The sequence below is a fragment of the Serinus canaria genome, chromosome 7 (genome assembly GCF_022539315.1).
Source record: "Serinus canaria isolate serCan28SL12 chromosome 7, serCan2020, whole genome shotgun sequence".
Taxonomy (NCBI): domain Eukaryota; kingdom Metazoa; phylum Chordata; class Aves; order Passeriformes; family Fringillidae; genus Serinus; species Serinus canaria.
This window is the reverse complement of record NC_066321.1, coordinates 17939235-17958738: the sequence shown is the minus strand read 5'-3', so window position 1 is coordinate 17958738 and position 19504 is coordinate 17939235. Positions and strand designations below refer to the sequence as shown.

The 19504-nt window shown below is 35.4% G+C and overlaps 1 protein-coding gene across 10 annotated transcripts in view; it reads right to left on the bottom strand.

Moving 5' to 3' along the window:
- The window catches only part of LOC103814401 (sodium channel protein type 2 subunit alpha), a 50170-nt gene extending 31605 nt beyond the window's left edge, over positions 1–18565 (bottom strand). For 4 of the 10 annotated variants that reach the window (XM_050976749.1, XM_050976750.1, XM_050976754.1 and 1 more), the window contains exons 1-10: positions 18299–18565; positions 15138–15256; positions 12622–12711; positions 10879–11007; positions 10110–10201; positions 8954–9226; positions 4961–5024; positions 4258–4399; positions 3258–3464; positions 1541–1831 (exon numbers count right to left, since the gene is read on the bottom strand). In XM_050976749.1, the coding sequence (XP_050832706.1) occupies positions 1541–1831; positions 3258–3464; positions 4258–4399; positions 4961–5024; positions 8954–9226; positions 10110–10201; positions 10879–11007; positions 12622–12711; positions 15138–15256; positions 18299–18565 (1674 nt within the window). Of the gene's footprint in view, positions 1–1540; positions 1832–2465; positions 2468–3244; positions 3465–4257; positions 4400–4960; positions 5034–8953; positions 9227–10109; positions 10202–10297; positions 10390–10878; positions 11008–12621; positions 12712–15137; positions 15257–18298 lie in introns of all 10 variants that reach the window. The other 6 variants (XM_009087942.4, XM_050976751.1, XM_050976757.1 and 3 more) reach the window with 3 other exon arrangements.
- Positions 18566–19504: the final 939 nt, after the last annotated feature.

Sequence of the window (19504 nt, the reverse complement as noted above, 5' to 3'; positions counted from 1 at the left end):
AGAAAATGAAATGCCAAGGAGAAAGTCAAGGATTATATATAAGCCTGAATTTTCTCTAGGAAAATGGTATTAAAAGCTGGTGAGTGGAACTTCTTTTTAGTGGTTAGAATCCAGAGTGAAAAGGAAGTAGGGTTGGAAAACCAGAGGGGAGGTGATTTCTAGACTGTCATAGTCAAACAACTGTAAATGAACTTGGAGATGAAAATGTTAGAAGAACAAGTCGTATGAGGAATGCTTAATTTCTTACAAGATGGATGAATTATGCTGCAGTTGAATAAGGCTGCAGTTTGAATGAAGAGATAGGCAAGAATATGCACCTAGGGGATCAGATGGATCTTCAACATGAAGTTGAAGTCAATTGACATGTGTGGAAATTTGTATAAGGAACAGAATGAATCATGAACTAATTTCAGCAATGAAGCCTCACAGAGATTAGTTAGACAGCTGACAACATAAAACGTGGCAGACCAAGGAGGTGGGGTGGGGGAAGGAAAGGATGCATTACTATTGAGAAAGGAAATACATTAGGAAGTGAGTGGAAGGAGTGGCAGAAATAGAAAGCCAGAAACATTATATTCCCACCACAGTCTGGTCTAAGAATGATAGTCCTCAGTAAGAAAATATTGGATGAGGAGGTCTGAGCTTCTTTGAGAATGGGAGGCTGGAGAAAACAATACATGAAGAGAGTAGGAACACTCATGATCTATTAAGGGATGAAACAAGCTTTCCACAGACAGAAATAGAAAAGGATTAAAAAGGCAGGAATGAGTTTAGTAATAATGACTAAAAAGAGGGAGAAAGCAAGTCATAAAGACCAGGGAAAATCAAGAAGATGGAGATAAAAGGAAGAATCATATAGAGGCACAAAAAGGGGAGGAAAAAGGAGAGAATGTATGTGAGATCTAGATTTGCAGTGCTAAGGGGAGAGTGAAAAGTGGGCAAATGAAGAGGAACTTTGAGAAGATAACATTACAAAACTATCAAATGAAATAAATGTCTGGATAGGAGATGCAGATGGCACTCTGAGTCACTGGTGTTTCAATGTAAGAGAACACATGCAAAGACACATTGCCACACACATTTCCACCTTCTTTAAGATAAGACAATTAATGATCTCCCATCAATTAATTTCTCAAATTTAACATGAGCATTAATTTCTATTGAGCTTTCTGCATCCCAAATTTTAATACTCTTCTCATTTGAAACATTACATTTTGTATGTATGCACCCTGTTTTGAAGCTACTCATCATGCTGAACACATCCAACCTGGTGAGGAGATAGGTCCATTTTAATTAAGAAGCCCGTATTAATTAGTATGTGTAATTTTGATTTTTCACACATGAATTCAGAGTAAAACCAAAATCTTTCAAATTCTTATAGTTTCATATTTGGCTGCAAGTTTTTACTTGGTTAGTCTTTGATTTAGGATATTAATGAATCTGTGGTATCTTGCAAGAATTAATCAAACTGCTGTACAGGGCTTTCTTTATATGATGAGTAGACAAAAAAGGTGTTTAAGAGGTAATAATACTATGGTACCTGGTGTGGGGAAGAGAATCTCTTTTCATATGTCAGTCTATTCCCCTCAATGGAAAATCGGAAACCTTTCTTTTTGATGCTGTCCTCTGATTCCGATTTGTGAAATTCTTCCCCATCCTTCTCCTCGCCTTCAGACTGTTCTTTTTGCTTTTTTTTCTTTCTTCTATTCCTTCTCTCTTTAGCACTCTTTGAGCTCAGCTTTGATGCCTCAGAAGAACTTTCGGAGAAGCCACCTATTCCACCTACTCCACTATAATCTCTTGAGTCAGCTGCTGCAGCTGCTGCCGCCGCCTATACACACAAGCACATGTGCAATTTACAGCATTTATACAAATACATACCCCACTCACTATTTCAAATTTATTGCCACTCTTAAAGAAAGTATTATTTTGAAAAAAGCAATGTTTCACTTCACCAAACCCAGCATACCACAAGAAGTGTAATTTGTGAAATACTACAGCAACCATAATTTGCCATTGCTTCATGAACCAGGAGCAAGAGTAACCCAAGGGAAAACTGTGCTGTCAAAAAAAACCAAGTTAAAAAACATCTGTTTCAGATTGAAGCAATATGTTGCAATGAATTTTTTATGTGAAACACTATATAAAAATAAAGACTCAAGGCTCAAACAACTGGTAAAATCCCTGTTAACTGGAACCCACACTTTCTTACATTTTGATGGGTTTTGAGTACTCACTAGTCTATTAAAGATCTTGTGTAATGCTGATATCTTAGCTTTGTAAATAATAATCAGAGATTTGTGTTAAACGGCACACTATTACATACTTGTTGCTGTTTGATTTTCAAAACATGTGGAGCATTTTATTAACATTTATTTACAAGATGTGGTAAAAAACAACAAAAAAAAAATCTCACAATTCCCCCCAACACATAGCAATTTACCAATAAAACAAAAAACACTGACTGCTGACTTTAGTCATGTGCTTATATGGAAGACATAGGTCAAGTTCTGCTCTTTGAAGCCACATGCCAAGCAAATATGATAAATTTTTCTTTTAAGGATTTGAGAGTCTTCAAAAAATGAAAAGTAATTTCAAAGCAGCATGTAATCATTACATTTGTACCAGAGAAGTGTTTTCTTCGGTTTTTCCACTTTTCCTAATTCTCTTTAAAACTGGAAGGCTCTGGCTTTCAGCTGTGAGAGATGGGCAGGGAGTAGAAAAAGCCAAATATTGCTGAAGCACCATCACCCACAATAGTTTTGCTTCTGTTACTTATATAAGCACAATTACTCTTTGGATTTTTTTTTTCCACATCTCCACCTCCATTTCAGACAATCACAGAATGGTTGAGGTTGCAAAGGAGCCTCTGGAGGTCATCATGTCCACCTCTCCAGCAGACAGGGTCACCTAAAGCAGGTTGCCCAAGGACATATCCAGATGGCTTTTATTATCATCACAACCACTCTGGGCAACTTGTTCAAGCGCTCCAGTAAAAAGTTAATTTCCATCTCCAATTTGAAAATCCAGTGCTTTAGCTTTTTGGTTATTATTTTTGTCACAAAATTAACAGGTCACCCAAACCAGCAAAAACAGTGCAATGGAAAACATTAGAGATTGTTTACAGTATGAAGAAATTTATGAGGCAAAGTAATATATTGTTAGAAGTAGGGGAAGAAAAGTTTTCTCATACGTGGACATAAAGCATCTGTTCATGGTCATGCATGGACTGAAGAAATTTTACTTTGCAGGGATACCTGAGCTTCTTCCTGTTGCTTTTTCAGTTGTTCCAGCATTTGCTGAAATTCTGCCTCTTTCTGCTCTGCTTCTTCCATTGTTGCTTGGTTCTGTTCTTCATAGGCCATGGCAACCACAGCCAGGATCAAGTTGATTAGGTAGAAAGAACCCAGGAAAATGACCAAAACAAAAAATATCATGTATGTCTTCCCAGCAGCACGCAGTGTCTGGAGGAAAAGAGATAATACACTTTTTTAAAAGACTTTAACTATATTATATGTTGTATAATAAGTTAGTCTCTGTGTTATAATTTAGAAATATGTTATAAGATTGACTGATGTTAGCAAAAGATTTAGTTACTTTTTTCATATAGAAATAATATTATTTCCTAGATATATATGAAAAAGTTCTGTGTCTACTATTATTAAGGTAAATCCAATTTATGAATAGTTCAGAACTTACACCAGTAAGAATGTATACATCTACATTACAGCCTTTAAATTTAACAGTAGGTGGGGACACTGATCAGCATCTTACCTTCCTGTCTCATCAGTCCCAAACTACAATGCCACAAAAATAGTGCATTATACAAAATGTTACAGTGGAGAAAATTATAGTCCTTCAAGTAAGGATATGTGTAATTCAGGGACAAGGTGTGACCTTTTCAAACAAAACATATTTTTACTAGACTGCAAATCAATTAAACATAGCATCTCTTTACATCATGTATGGGTAAGAAACTTTGACAACTTAAATTCATGTATTCATTTAGGTACAAAAACCAATAATGCTTAACCATCTTCACAAAATAACAGCTATTCCCTATAATGTATTTAAGAAGCACATGGGAACCTAAATCATGAATAAGGGCCTTATTGTTTTAGACAACAGTTTACATATATGAAATTAATGATGGTTTCTGTTCCAAAGGCCTTAGGGACAAGTGAATGAAAATAACTATGCAAATATTATGTAGTAATGGTATTGGTGATGGTGCTGTTTATTTTAATAAGTCCTCACCAGCTGGTAAAGATTCTCCCAAAAGTCCTGAGTCATCAATCGAAACAGTGACAAGAATGCCCAACTGAATGTATCAAAACTTGTGTAGCCATAGTTGGGGTTTCTACCAGCTTTCACACATATATATCCTTCTGGGCATTGACTACAAAAGAAGAGGAAATGCTATTTTTAACAACTACTCTACATTACGATATGCTGCAGTAAAACAAACTGTTCAGGAGTACCAGTTGCTAATGAAATGATGAACAAGTAAAATGTTATTCTACATACCTAAGATAAAAATATATTGCCTATTATTTTTCACTTTTTAATTCTACTTCCTAAAAATATTTCAATGCTTTAATAATATAGCTAATAGTTTTCTACCCTTCCCCACAATTTGTCAAAATACATCTCCATCAGGACAAGAGAAGAACATAAAGTAGCATGGCTGATAAACAGTTGTTAGCAAGTTGGCAGCAACACTTATGCACAGATCATTCATGTGATTACCTTTACAAAAGTAGCCTAAGAGGCTGATGGAAATGCCTGTGTAAATTCAAATCACAGAGATAGTTGTATTTAGGTATAGCTTCAAATGCAAAACATTGGTAATTTGCAACTCTACAGAACACTTGATACTAAAGTTGACTACCTGAGCTATTTTAAGTAGCTTATTATTTGTCTTTGAATGCATAATGAAAAATGATGATCATTTTCTTACCCTGCATCTGAGCTATTGCCACACAGTAGTGCATCATTTTGTCCTTCCAAGAAGTAGAAATGACCTTTAAAATAAATCAAAAAGGTGATGAGAAATATAATATTTATGCCTAATGAAAATTGAGCAATTATATAGACCTTTACACTTGCAAGAAACTAGCAGAGCTAACAAGTTGTTCAACTGCAATATATAGTGGTTAGGAATAAAAAAAGCATGGAATGTATTGTTTTGACAGGAAAATTACTTCCTACAGAATCTTCAAGTTAGCCTTTCTTTAGAAAACAAAAAGTTAGTTAGGCAGTTAATTCTTAGCAACCTAAGCAAATTATAAGATACAAGGGGAATATCAAATTGTGTATGTTAGCAAATCAAAAAACTACCAAGAAAATGAGGCAAAGGATGAGAGTAATTCTGTGCCCTCATTTGCGCCTTTTGATACATAACATTTATAATTATTTATAATTATTCATTTATAATTATCAATTACATATTATTTTATCCAAGTATTCCTTTAAAAAACCTGAACTATTAGGGATGAGATTTTTTCTGTGTGCTCAGTGCTGGTAAGGCAACTCCTCAAGTGCTGTGTCCAGTTCTGGGCCCCTCAGCTCAGAAAGGACACTGAGGTGCTGGAACAGGTCCAGAGAGGGGCAGTGAAGGTGGTGAAGGCTGTGGAGCACAGGTGCTGTGAGGAGCAGCTGAGGGAGCTGGGGGTGTTTAGCCTGGAGGCCTTGTCACTCTCTACAACTCCCTAGAAGGAGGGTGTACCCAGGTGGGGGTCTGTCTCTTCTCCCAGGCACCCAGTGACAGGGGGAAGTTTAGGTTGGACATGAGGAACAATTTCTTCACAGAAAGGGTGGCTGAGCATTGGGATGGACTGCCCAGGGAGGTGGTGGAGTCACCATCCCTGGGGGTGTTCAAGGAAAGACAGGATGTAGCAGTCAGTGCCATGGTCTAGTTGACAAGGTGGTGTTAGGTCAGAGGCTGCGCTAGATGATCTCAAAGGCCTTTTCCACCCCCACTGATTCTGTGATAACACAACATGTTCAAGAAGTTTCTAATTGGATCTTGATTTGAGTGGCTGGGGGAGAAACCATGCATTTATTGTACCTTACACAAAACTAATACACAAAATTATGTATCAGGGGAATGTACTTGAATGTTTAGGCTAACTATTAAGATGAGGTAAAATTTAATTTAAAGTGACAGAAGGTCTAAAAACCCCCAACACACTCTTGTATTTTATTTTTTTTTCTTTGCAGCAGAAAAGGAAACACATTTTGCCATCAATTCCTAGTTTGTGATTCTTAGGGTAAAATGGGAATCTCTAATGGAGATTTTTGGGTCAGGTGGCACATTAACCTAAAGTTGCCAGAAGTAGGTATGCTCTGGCTGTTCCCAGGAAGCAGATGGTTCCGTGAGATTCACTGCCAGCTGGCATGGACTAGCTTAGCTGGCATGAACTAACTGAGGGCTAATGCTAAACAGGCAAGCAGGGAATTGCAACCAGTTCCTACTGACTGCTTCTACTCTGTCACCACCAGTATATGATAGAGGCAGCATAAAATCTGCTTATTTTAAAGAGAGAGAGCAATTATGTCCATAATTTATATATCTGCAATTCTAGTCTCAGGTATCATATAAGAAATCAATGCATTCTAGGACATTCTGGTGATTACAGAGTCAGACCCTGTAAAACATCTGAGCCCTACTTAAAAAGAAGTTTAAAGATGCAGACAGGCTCCAAGCAGATCTTGCAAAAGACTCTGTTGGCCTAAATCACATTCTTTTGTCACACAGCTCCACTTTCAGTCCACTACTTTGGAAAACAAACAAGATTTTTTTAATACAAAAATAATAATGATAAAGTATTAAAAAAAGTAAATATGAGTTTGTAGAAAATATGCCATATACAAAATTATTCCTGTCTCCTGCCAACTTTGTAACAGAACAGTCATGGGTCCAAGTCCTACATGACACTTCCAGATGCAAATAAAGGAGATGTGTTCCCACTGGAAATATCACAAAACACTCGAATAAAGTGCTTAGAGAGCTATTGTCAGGGACACAATGTCAATTCATTAAGGGAATCTCTCTGAAGATCTCCCAGGTATCCCTGCTAGACATGGTTTTCTAACAAGTTTCTTTACCAACTCTAACCACAAAACAATAGAAAAAAATGCATCAAGTATTCTGAAGACATAAGGCTAGGAGAAAAGGTATTTGAAATTTAGAATGACCTTTACAAATTGACAAGTTTGTCCAAAAGCAATTGGATTTATTCCAATAGAGACAAGTGGAAACTGCTACACTTGACAAGGCAAAATCAAGTACGTAAGTACAAAATATCAGGATGTGGATGCAGCCACCATTGTACAAAAAGATGCAACGACTGCTGCAAAATACAAACTGACAGTGAATCAACAAATATAGTGCTGACAGAAAAATGACTTAATTTTGAAATGTGCTAATAGTAATGCTGCATATATGGCATGAGGTAAATACACAAATTAGAAGTAATTGCTGGAGGAGTTAGCACCCAACTTAAGTATCTCATAAAAAAACCCCATGCAAACAAAAAATGTAACAAAAAAAGAGGCAAAAAACAAAAAAAGAAAAAAAATGCCAAACTAATTGGAAAGATTGAAAACAAGAAAAAAAAAAGAAAAAATATATAGAAAATGCAAAATAGGATTGCTTGGCTTAGGAAAGACCAGAAATGCAGAGTATAAGAGTTTCTAAGCTGTATAAAGACTAATATAAATTAGTCCATGATTATCTTAGACCACAGCAGATGCAGTAATATATTCAATCAGAAATTCGGAAAATGTAGGTCAGATATTTAGAAAAAAACCCTTTCTATTTGTGTGACATAGTACCAGAAACAACTAAAGGGGAATGGAATGGAATCTGTTCTTCAGATGGCTTTAAGAATAGGTTATCATCCAAAAATTCTGCATGACATTTGTATATTTCAAGAATGCTGAGATGATAAGTATATTAAAAGATTATAAGGCAATGAGACTTGGATCTAAAAGCATTTAGTTCTTAAACTGAGGTTTCCTAACTTTCATTGATATAGTCACCAGTTAAAATACACCTACAGACTTTATTAAAAACCTATTACACCTAATTATGAATACATTAAATATACTCAAATACTTATAATACACTACATTTAATACACTAAAATAAATAGAAGGGGCTGAACGGATAAATGGGAGGGATTAACAACACTATCATGAAAGACAGAATAACAAGCTACTGTAGATATGTTCAGATTTGTTCTATGTGAATTTTAAAAGAATTTTTGTTAACGCAGTACTAACATTAACTACCTGAAATGGTGGAAATATTGTATTATGAGGTACAAAAGAGAAAAAAGTACTCATTTCTTGATTTTCCAAAGATAAGAAACAAATTAAAAGACAGAAATATGGAATCCAGTTTTTATATTGCAAGAAAGAATCTCGGGGTCAATCAGCAGCATTCTCTTAAAGGCGTGTCTGTGCTGTGCAAGGGCGTGTGGTGCAAAGCCACTCACCCAACTCCAGAGGGAACAACTCCTTTAATTCTACCTTTACGTGCTCTGGCAGGATTCTTGGGCTAGCTGATCTTCAGATGTGGGCTTATGAGACTGGGCACTATTTCGCATTAACCTAGCTGTTACATTTCAGATCCCATGTTAGGGCTGTCACACTATTTCAAGAGGCTTGAAGCTAGGATGGAAATTTCTGGTTTATGCTGCAATGTGATTTTACTCTAAAAGTCATATTCAGTGAAAGAAAAAGGTATTTTGCTACCCAGTATAATGTTATGAATGTTAAATTATATAATGACTATGCTTTCATTTACCAGAGAGGAATGAGTATCTTTTATGTTTCTTGGCCATATTACACACTTTTAAAGGCAAGAGAAAGATACTGATGTTCTCAAATCTGATTAAATCAATACCAGAGGATCAATGCAGTAGACGATACAATAAACTCTTACTTTTGTCTTCGATGTATTCATCCCAGTTAAATATGGTCATTGTTGCATTAATAAATGTGCCATTTTCACCTATAGAGCCATTAAAGATGGAAATAACAGTTGTTTCAAAAGTAGAATTGTCTGGAGGCCACTGCAGGCATTTGTTCCTCAGGTTGCCCATGAACAGCTGCAGCCCTATCAGTGCAAATACACTCAGACAAAACACAGTCAGGATCATCACGTCTGAGAGCTTCTTCACAGACTGAATCAGGGCTCCTACAATCGTCTTCAGGCCTGCAAAGAGAAAAGATTTTTATTATGATGTTAAATAGATCCTAAACACACAAAATCATGTGACTTTTTTCCTGATAAAGATATCATGCAAAAAGACTAGTAATTTGTGACACAATAATTTTAAAGACAAGCCTTATCATTTGGAAAAATGAATGAAAATATGTAAATTTATACTTATTTTATAGTGTAAAAAAATAAAAAGTAGATAATACCAAACACCTTGTTTATGCCAAAACAAGTGATTTTATTATTCATGCTATATCTCAACCCTACATAAAATAGCATTGTTTGCTTTTGCTGATGCTTCTTGCCCAAACCTTTCTTTTATGAACTTTTGCAATGTATTCTACATTAATGTAACCCCAGTGTAAAGACATTATATGTGCTCATTGAAATGATATCATAATAATCTTGTTACAATATATGAGGGGTGATGGTTTGGAGAAGAAAGACATCTTTGGAACGATACCCCATGCATGGCCCATGCTATCCTTTAGAGTTTGGGTTTTTTTGACATAAAACTGAATTAAGTTGCTATATCAAGTGCCTCCAATAAATAAGAAAATTTGCATCAGTATGAAAGCTTAAAATTAACTTATATTTAAAACATATAAAGGAAAGCTTGATGTCATAAGATGCAAATCACATAGGCTATTTACTGCAAATATCTCATGCAAGAATTTGTTAAACTCAAAGGCTGATTTTTTTTTTTGAGAAGAAAACACAATTAATACAAGCATGAATCAATTTAATAAATTACATGTCTTGATTCCTGCTTTTTTGGTTTGTTGACAATGTGTAGCAAACAAGGCTTATGCTTTGAAAATGTGAGTACAGCCTTTGTAGAACAAAAGTCAGCCTCGGTGTTTAACCTCGCTCTCACCTGGAATGACTGATATTGTTTTCAAAGCTCGGAGAACTCTGAATGTTCTCAACGCTGAGACATTGCCCAGGTCCACAAACTCTGTCACATATCTGTAATAGGGGAGTTCACACACAAACACAATGACAGCACACAAATAACAGTTGGAGATACGAGGGGCCTAACACCTGACACCAACTACTTCTTACCTGGAATTACAGAAATAGTTTTCAAAGCTCTCAATACTCTGAAAGTTCGAAGAGCTGAAACATTGCCTAGGTTTACAAATTCTGTTACATACCTGTAGGATTAAATCACAATTACTCAGAATTGAGGCAGATTTTATTCTATTTGCTTGGGTCTTTGAGCAAGACCTTTTCACCGTTCACTGCATTTTGCCTGTGTTCTAAATATACTTTGGTCATAAAATTAAATTAAGTTTTATCATAATAAACCACATTGATTTGATGTTTGAAAACTAATCTGGTCAGCTATTAGCAGGAAGTCAAAAGGATTCCTTTAATTCTGGTATGCAGAAAGGAGACAGGATATGAACAGTTCAGGGTGACGGCATTCACATTCCTAATGGGCTGGCACACCATGCTGGCCTCCGCAGCACATGCTTGGCTAGAAATACTAAAATGTGTAAAAGAGTAGAAGAAACATATTGAAACTGCAGGAAGTCCAGGCTCCAAATATTCTGGCTGACAAGATATGAGGCAATTTTTAGTCACTAATCTCATGCTACCAGAGAGATTTTTTTATTAAAAAAAATAAGTAGAAGACTTACGCGAATGTAATGACAGTGAAATCTAGCCAATTCCATGGGTCACGGAGAAATGTAAAATCTTCTAAACAGAAGCCCCTTGCAAGAATTTTAATAAGTGATTCAAAGGTATAAATTCCAGTGAATGTGTATCTGAGGAAAATATGCAAGACAGAGTTTATAGATCATGTTATTTTTGCAGTTTATGCTCTCTAGCTGTTTTATTCTCATTTTCTTCTCTTTAAGTAGCGATCAAGTTACAACCAAATTTAACATCTGCATAATTTATACCATAAAGAAGGAGTTATAAAATTAGGATTAAAAGACTGATAATCCACATCTTTAATTCAACTTCTACATTTTATCCAATCAGACAGATACAAAAATCCCTGTTACTTCATTGGTGCATTCATTTATGACCAGTCTGAATCCATGTTATAAAAAACCACACAGATGTATTCAATTAGGATTTTAGAAGTTACTTTCAGGCTAAAATTCCTTTCTTCAATGTTTTTTTATGCTGAAATGTTGCTTACTTCCATGAGTTGGCAAGCAGCAACTCTCATGTCCTCATTGCTCTGTAACTATGTTATGGAGTAGGTATACCAAGTACTTCACCTTCAGCAAGACAGATGTAGTACTGGAATCAAACAAGTGCAGGAACAACCAAAATTATTTATGAATGCCAATAAAAAATGTAGTTGACATGTAAATGGAAAAGATATTTAATTCTGGCATTCTGAATAATTTCAATCTTCTATGTCCAAGTGATGTCATCCTGGAATTCAATTTAATTTATATCTTTAATGAAAAAGAATTCAAATTAAACTGCTCAAAAAGCTTACTCTTACTGAGCTAACCTGAAAATTTCCGATATGAAATTTTTCCATTCAATTACTAAAAAATTTATTTCCTGCAGAACTTTACTCCACAGATGAGGACATCTGTTGTAACTCTAAATGGCTCGATGTACAGACATGAAGAAATATTCAAGCAATGAATCTTCATCATAAATATTTGCTACATGCTAGGTATGCTGAATACATAGAGAGTTACACTGAACTCAAAATGAGAATGTCTTTGTTGACCTTAACAGCCCTATGGTGTTTTGATTTCTGAAGATTAAACAGGTATGGATCAGCCCAAGCACTAAGGATTGTGAAAGCAGCAGCAGAAAGGAAGCACCAAGAACAGTGTTTCCCACTGTGGCCTGCAGCTTTGGTACTGTCATTATGTATCAACACCTCACAGCTAATTGGACCAATTAGCCAAGCAGTCATCATATTGCACCAATGATTAGCTAACCATTTCAATACATTTTAATGGCTTACTTTGCATACAAGTTAGATTCCACTGTTAGATTGGTTTTGGTAAGAAAAAGCTGCACTGTGATCAACACAGCCATCCATAAAATGATTCCTTTATCTGTAACAGTTATTGCAACAGAGATGAAAGACTGCATTTCTCTGCATTCATGCACAGATGTGATATAGAACACAATCAAAAATATTTATAATCCACTTTTTCTGTGGATTAGTTTTTCTTACATTTTCCTTCTAGTCCTGCAAACAGAGGAAGGACATTAAAGAACTTGTCATGACACAATTATATGAATTTATTGTTACAGCAAAGGAAATAGCATCAGAATAGCTGTTGACAGGATATCCCAACAAGGTAGCTGCTGCCAGTGGAAGCCACCCTAATATAATTTACAGCAATTTATTTCTGATTATTGGATATTATTCAGAGAAAATCCATTTAACTTACTCTACATTCTTTGTCCAGTCTGGAGGGTTACTCATGGTCATAAATACGCAGTTGGTCAAAATAGTGCACATGATAAGCATGCTGAATAATGTAGGCTAAGAGTTAAGGAATGTAAGCCAGAAAATTTCATAAAATGAGTATCAAATAACGCACTGCTTTGGTAGATTTTCACTATCAGGAGCCATCTATCCCTCTACTGCTCTTTTAATAGCCAGGGCAAAGCCTTGAATATGTTAAAGCTTTCATTCCCTGCTTTATAGCTACAAGAGAACAGTCATATGCTAAAAATTAGAAAATCTGAACGGTATTTTAAAAAGCACCCCAATTCTAAAATATTTTTTCTTATTGAACAGAAATGTCACCCTTTGAAGTATTAGCTTCTAATTTTATGGAATAACACAAAAAGTATTTCTTTTAGATGATCTAGAAAAATCTGATCTGCTTCATGCATTCAAAGAAATGAAAAATACATTTTCTTCACCTTAATGTTTTATCATAAAATTAGGCTTGTATCTACATTTTTCCTTGTCACTATCATACCCTGAAAGCTAGCTGCCACATAGTAGGAGAGAATACAGGGAAACCTTAAATACTGTTGGGAGGGGAAGGCACGTGATTCTCAAAAAAAAAAAATCCAAATAGAATTCCAGAACAAGTCCATGTCACTCTAAATCTACAACCTTTTACTCTCAGAACTGCTGACCTTCTAATATAGAAAAAAACCACAACCATCAAAATGAAAACCATGCAGATGAACCACGAAACGCCCACATGATGGCACCAACACCTAAAGCTACACAGAGGACAAAGCTGGAGTTGGAGAACAGCTGCAGGTTCATGTGGTGCTCCTAAATAGAAATCCAAATACAATGGGGTGATAAGTACTGTGAGGTTCCCCTCGAAAACTTTTCTTTGCATGTCTGTGCTAATAAAAAATCCTTCAAGTGATAATGATACCTCTACCTTCTGAGCTGTCAAAAAACTGAGGCATTATATTCAACAATCCTTTGGGTTTTCTGCACAATGAATATATTTAAAATCCTTTACTGAGAACCTAGCTTGCCTTTATGTAAGTCACATACGAACAGAGCAAAAGAGAAATAAATATATTTTTTAAATATTAAAAACCCATGCTACAAGTGTTTCACCAGCCTGTACTTTACTTAGGCTTTCAAAATCCTTTCTGATGAAATGTACACTTGGAGATGCAGATCCTCACTATGCTTTCGTGCGTGGAAAAATAACTATAATATATCTTACCATAAATTTAAATAATGTGTTTTAGCATTCTGACTTTGGTGACTAGGTCTTCACCACCACCTCAGTCCCACAATCTTCTATTATTCCCCATAACTCAATATAATAATGCTTCAGAATATGGTAAAGAGTGTCATATAATTGAAAAATGATTCTTTGTAGTGGCACATGTAGCAAGAAATTTGAAAACAGGCTATGTAGTATCATGATTGTTTTGGAAGATATTTGTAGGCTTGCCATTGATAACAATGTCTAACACATGGCAACCACTGTAATTGTCAGTCTTCCAGTATACCAAGACTGAAAAAAGTCCTTTCCAGATTTAGTCTGCATTATATTGGGATCCCTATACGCAATGCTAACCCAAAGCTACTTTCAGTGTGCTTATGTTAGACTTCTGTAAATACTGGTGTGCAAACATTTGTATTTTTTCCTTATTAAGCAAGCTGGCTTTCTGAAGTCAATGACCTCATTGCTCGTATTGGTATTTGGGATCAGACCAGTGGGATGCCTAGTATAGTCTGCTATTAAAACACTGAAAAAGACAAAATAATAGTTAAGTAATTATAATAATTTAGCTTTTCAAATCTCTACCTGCAATGTGTAAATTTCATGACCTTCTCGAAGACTGAAATTAAAACATCAGTAGGCTTAATTGTATAATGCAATAAAGATCAAGAAATAAAACAGACAGGTGGGATACATACAAGACTGAGAAGGTATAACAGAACAAGAAATTTAAACTGTTTTATGAATCTATCTTTCTGTAAGTGTTATCTGAATCAGAAAATGAAAAGGAACAATGAAACCATATTTTCACTAAATACTCAGGCAAGCACAGACCTGGGATCAAAAATTTGATTTTAATACACAGTGTCAGGGAAGAACTGAAAGTATTCCGAGCAATATATCTGCAGTTTATGAAAAATGTGGAGGAGGGGAAAGATGAAAAAAAGATGTAAAGATCACAGAAAAAAATAAGAGGGAAGGAAAAATTATGTGGGGGAAGAAAGAAGATACAGAAACTGTAAAGGACGATGACTGATTGTCTGGCTTCTGCTATTACTATATTAGGATCCAGCAACGAACAGAAATGAAAACGGAGAATGAGAAAAAGAACAGAAGACAGAAATAGTAGAGAGAAGAGGGACAAAGCACTACCGATCACATTGATCCTGGGACATGTGCCAGAGAATGATTTAAATACTAAGTAACATCTTATTCATTACAGTTTTAGACTAACCACTTGAAAAGGATATGAATGTACCAAAATCTTAATAGCTATTTTTCTAAGAGGATTGAAAGGAGTTAACATGTACAGGGCAGAGGTGGCACTGAATCGGAATATTGCCTTCCCTTTATTTAATACTATAAAGGTCTGGAAAAAGAAAAAGAGAATGAAAAAATGCATTTAGAAGATACCAAATTACAAACCCTGAATCATTTTCATTTCGTCATTAATCATATTTGGTCAATATGCTCTTTTTGCATTGACACAATCCCTTTGTCCGGTTCACACATTGTAGCCTCCAGCCAAATTACCATAAATACAATTAAATGAACACTTAAATGCATCTATAAAGAAATCATAAGTAATCCTGATATTGCTAGCTATTAAACAGAGTATGAAAGTAATGTAGGCAACATTTGAAGAATTAGCATACTTTTTGTATGGTACAATATATACACTGAGGTGTGCAACTGTAACCACAATGAGAGCCATTAAAACTTCAACTTCAATCTCTAAATCAAATAACCAGCATAAGTTATGAATTCAAAGTACTAAAACAAAAGTATTTCAAAGTGATCTAAGTTTCAAGTGATCATGAAAATATGGAAATCAAGAGGGTTCAATAACCATTTTTGAACATAACACTAATGTACTCAATTTTTGCTGTACTCTGCGAGTAATGTATTACTCCCCTTTTCAAGTATTGCTTGTGATAGTTCTGTACCTGCAAATCTATTTTCCTTGTCATACTTTACTTTCACCTAATACAGAATTCATTCTATTCACTGTATCTAGATATTTTCACTCTCTCCACAGTTTCAGCAATGACTCATGTATATTTTCAACATTTTAAAAACCATTTTTAAATGTAACAGTGCTTTTAAAATCCAAGCAATAAAGAAAAAAACCTGTAAGTTTTTTTTTAAATTATGTTGATTTCCACACCTCTGGGGAAAGTCCTGTTTATTTCCATAATGTCTTCTTTCTACACATGGATGACTTTCATGCTTTTGAACGGAAATGGATCTAGATAGCATTGTGGCAGTCCTAGGAAGCCCAAGGGGCACATAAGCCATGCAGACCTGGAACACTGCCAGCAGCCATGATCTAACTCAACTGAAATCAGAGGGTAGCATTTGTCAAGATTATGCTCTACTTTCTGAGCAGGTGGGGCAAATAGAGCAGCTGAAACCAGAATGCCTCCCCTGCCTAAAATAATAAATTATAAATTATAAAAATCAGTGGTTCCAAACTTAACATGTTCGCATTCTTCCATACTTAGTGATTCTCAAGCTGTATTTTGATCTTTTATTGTACCAGAGTCTTTAACATACTCTTTACTATGAAGATTTTTCAATTCTCTTCCTATTAGTCCTTGAGTCAATGAAAACAGGACTTCTAATAATCAGAGCTCTTATGTTTTCTGTTCCCTTTAGTCTGCCTAACCTTTGATGAAGGAGCATTTGTGTTATGCTGAGTCATCAAGTTACACTAAAAAATGAAAATGGAGCCTGACCCAAAAAATGATATTCAAAAATATGCAAAGAATGCTAAGAAAAATAATAGGATAAATTATGATTGCAACATACAACTTGAAGTCATGCTTCGCCTACTGGAAACCACAAAGCTTTTGGAAAAGATCATGACAACTGCTATGCATTTCTCAATCAGGAACAAGCAATTCAGCAGGATTTTACTTCACATCCACACTTAATTGCAGAATGACTCTTCTAGTTTGCAAAGCATGATGATACATCCTCTAACTTTAGAATTTCTGGCATTGAATTTAGATTTTACTACTACAGAATGTGGAAAGAATTAAAGAAAGGAATCAGTACTTTGACCCAAATTCTATTTGCCTTCCAGATTTCAACAGGGTAAATCACTTGAGTAAAGGGAGCAAATGATAATTAATTGAAAACCTTGTTTTCAGATTTATCTCATGATTCTCCATACATGAATTCAGTTTTAGAAATCCTGCAATGAACACTTAAGGCACAATTTATTTTTTTTGAGCTATTCTGCTTAGTTACTCATGGTATGCCATTTTGCTATTATTTCAACATACTACTGATGAGGCATACCCCTAATTCCTGCAGGAAATATCTTCATTTGCATTTTTTTCTCTTAGTCTGAGTTTGAATCATAACAATTCTTGGAATCTTTCTTCATTTTTCTTTGAAGCCGTTTCTTCACTTTCATGGTTTTGGTTTTTAATTCACTTGTTTTTGTTAGCTATCTAGTTTCCACAGGAAAGAAAAGAAAGCAGGAGAAAAAAATTATGAAAACAAGGAAAAAAAAATTTTTTTTCTTTACTAGTAGAATAATGAGACTGCAATACATATGCTGCCAAAAATCAAAGGGACTGAAAATCTGGAGGAAACCCAAGGCCATCTGGACACTAGTCTAAAGTTCAACACTTTTGTGCTGGCCACAGCAGTTGTTGTTACTTTAAATCAAAGCAAATATGTGGATTTTTTTGTTGGGGTTCTTTTAAGTAACATCTCCATAAACATAATTTTTTAATTATGTAACATTCTGTCATTACTCCAAGTGCAATAGCTACCTCCGCTTCATTTGTGTCCCTCGTGTGAACACCTCCTCTTTGAAAACAATTCTAGTACAAAATAGAACTGGATAAGAAAATTTTTTCACCCAGACTAAGTTGGATATATGATGCCTCTACAGAGTAAATATGGATCAGGATCATCATCATATCCTGAGAAAATACCTTTACTTCCCTATCCTTCCCAGTCACGAGAGAATGCAACATAAACTTTTCACAGCAGTGAAGAAATCTAGTAGGAGGATGTGTAGCTACCTTTGAGATGGATTTCATATTAAAGACTTGCTCCTTTCACAACTATAACACAGCAATTAGTAATTATTCTTAAGATAAACCCTGTGCTGCTACTTCAATTCTCCTGGGTGTAAAACACTGAAAGTTACAGGTTTTAATAAAATGCCAGGTTTACTTAAAAAAAAAATGCATTTCTACTTATCTATAAGGTCCCACAAGCATTACTAATTTCTGTTCTTAAGAGTGGAGATTTCTGCCAATCCCATCAGCTGTAGGGGGAAACTATTATATAGAAGCTCTAGGTCAAAAATAATAGAAATACTATGTCTTTGAAGGGTTGTTTGTTATTTATTTTTCTTAAAGTCTGATGTAAATACTTTTACACTCACTTTTTTATTGATATAATATGGGTCCAGGTCTTCCAAGGGCTCGGACACCATTCCTGGAGGTATGTCGCCGTAAATAAATGGCAGGGTCTTTCCTGCCTCCAAGTCACTGTTTGGCTTCGGGCCATCTTCATCATCCTCATCTTTGCGCTCCTGTTTGGATTTTTTAGCTTTCTCTTCATTGATACGCTGTTCAATAGCTGCAAGGGATTCTCTTGTGAAGTAGCGGAAGCTGTCGGGTCCTGGTGGTACCAGCACTGATTGTGCCATCTTTTCATCCTGCACCTCTTAATTACTGTTTAGCCCCTCTCATAAAAAAAGTGCTAAAAATAAAAAAAAAAAAAAAAAAAACCCACAGAAAAAATTTAGAACACAGCTACCAACAATGTAAAGTAATATACCATCACAGAACATCTTGTTAAATTCAGTAATTATCACCCAAGAGGAGGCTGTCGTGAAATGAATTTTTAAATTTGGTTTTATTTCAAGACAGATCATTTTTCTTTGCAGCTTGCCTCTTAGAGGTGTCTCAGAGGTATCAATCCTTAAAGCATTTAGTTTAAAATTCACTTAGTGCTTGCACCGATATATTGTCAATTTACAGGCTGATAAAAAAAGTCACATACAACACAAAAACATCTTTTGCCTTTATCAAGGGTAATGTTATCCATTCCCATGAATAAAGTAGGAGATATTTTGAACTACATTCAGCATGAGGAATCAACAGTTTTGAAATATTTGGTTCAGTGTTGAGTGAGACTCCAGACAATGTAACTCCTTATTACCCTGAAAGCTGCATCTTGGACCAGTCCTCCCCCAGCTATATGGACCCGAAATGACTCTTAGAATCCACTATTGCCACATAAGGCCACAAGGATCAGTTGAAAACAATACAAGATGCTCCTTCTCTTTGAGTACAAATATGCTGCCTTTGCTGAACTGCCAGCTCAGGAAACAAGGTTCAGGCATAAGCACCTGTATTCAGATCCCCTGCCTGGCAACACACTGTGCACTGGAAGAATTGCTGAATTAAACAAAACTGATTTTTAATCACTACATCCTGCACTTAGATCTTTTATGTCTGATATCATATCAAATATATATATATTTCACAAATTTCACCAGCAAGAGCAGGACCATCTCTTCTTAATGCAGATGAGGCAGGCAGTTCAGTTAAAAAGAACAGTGAAAAATATTCCCAGTGCAAAT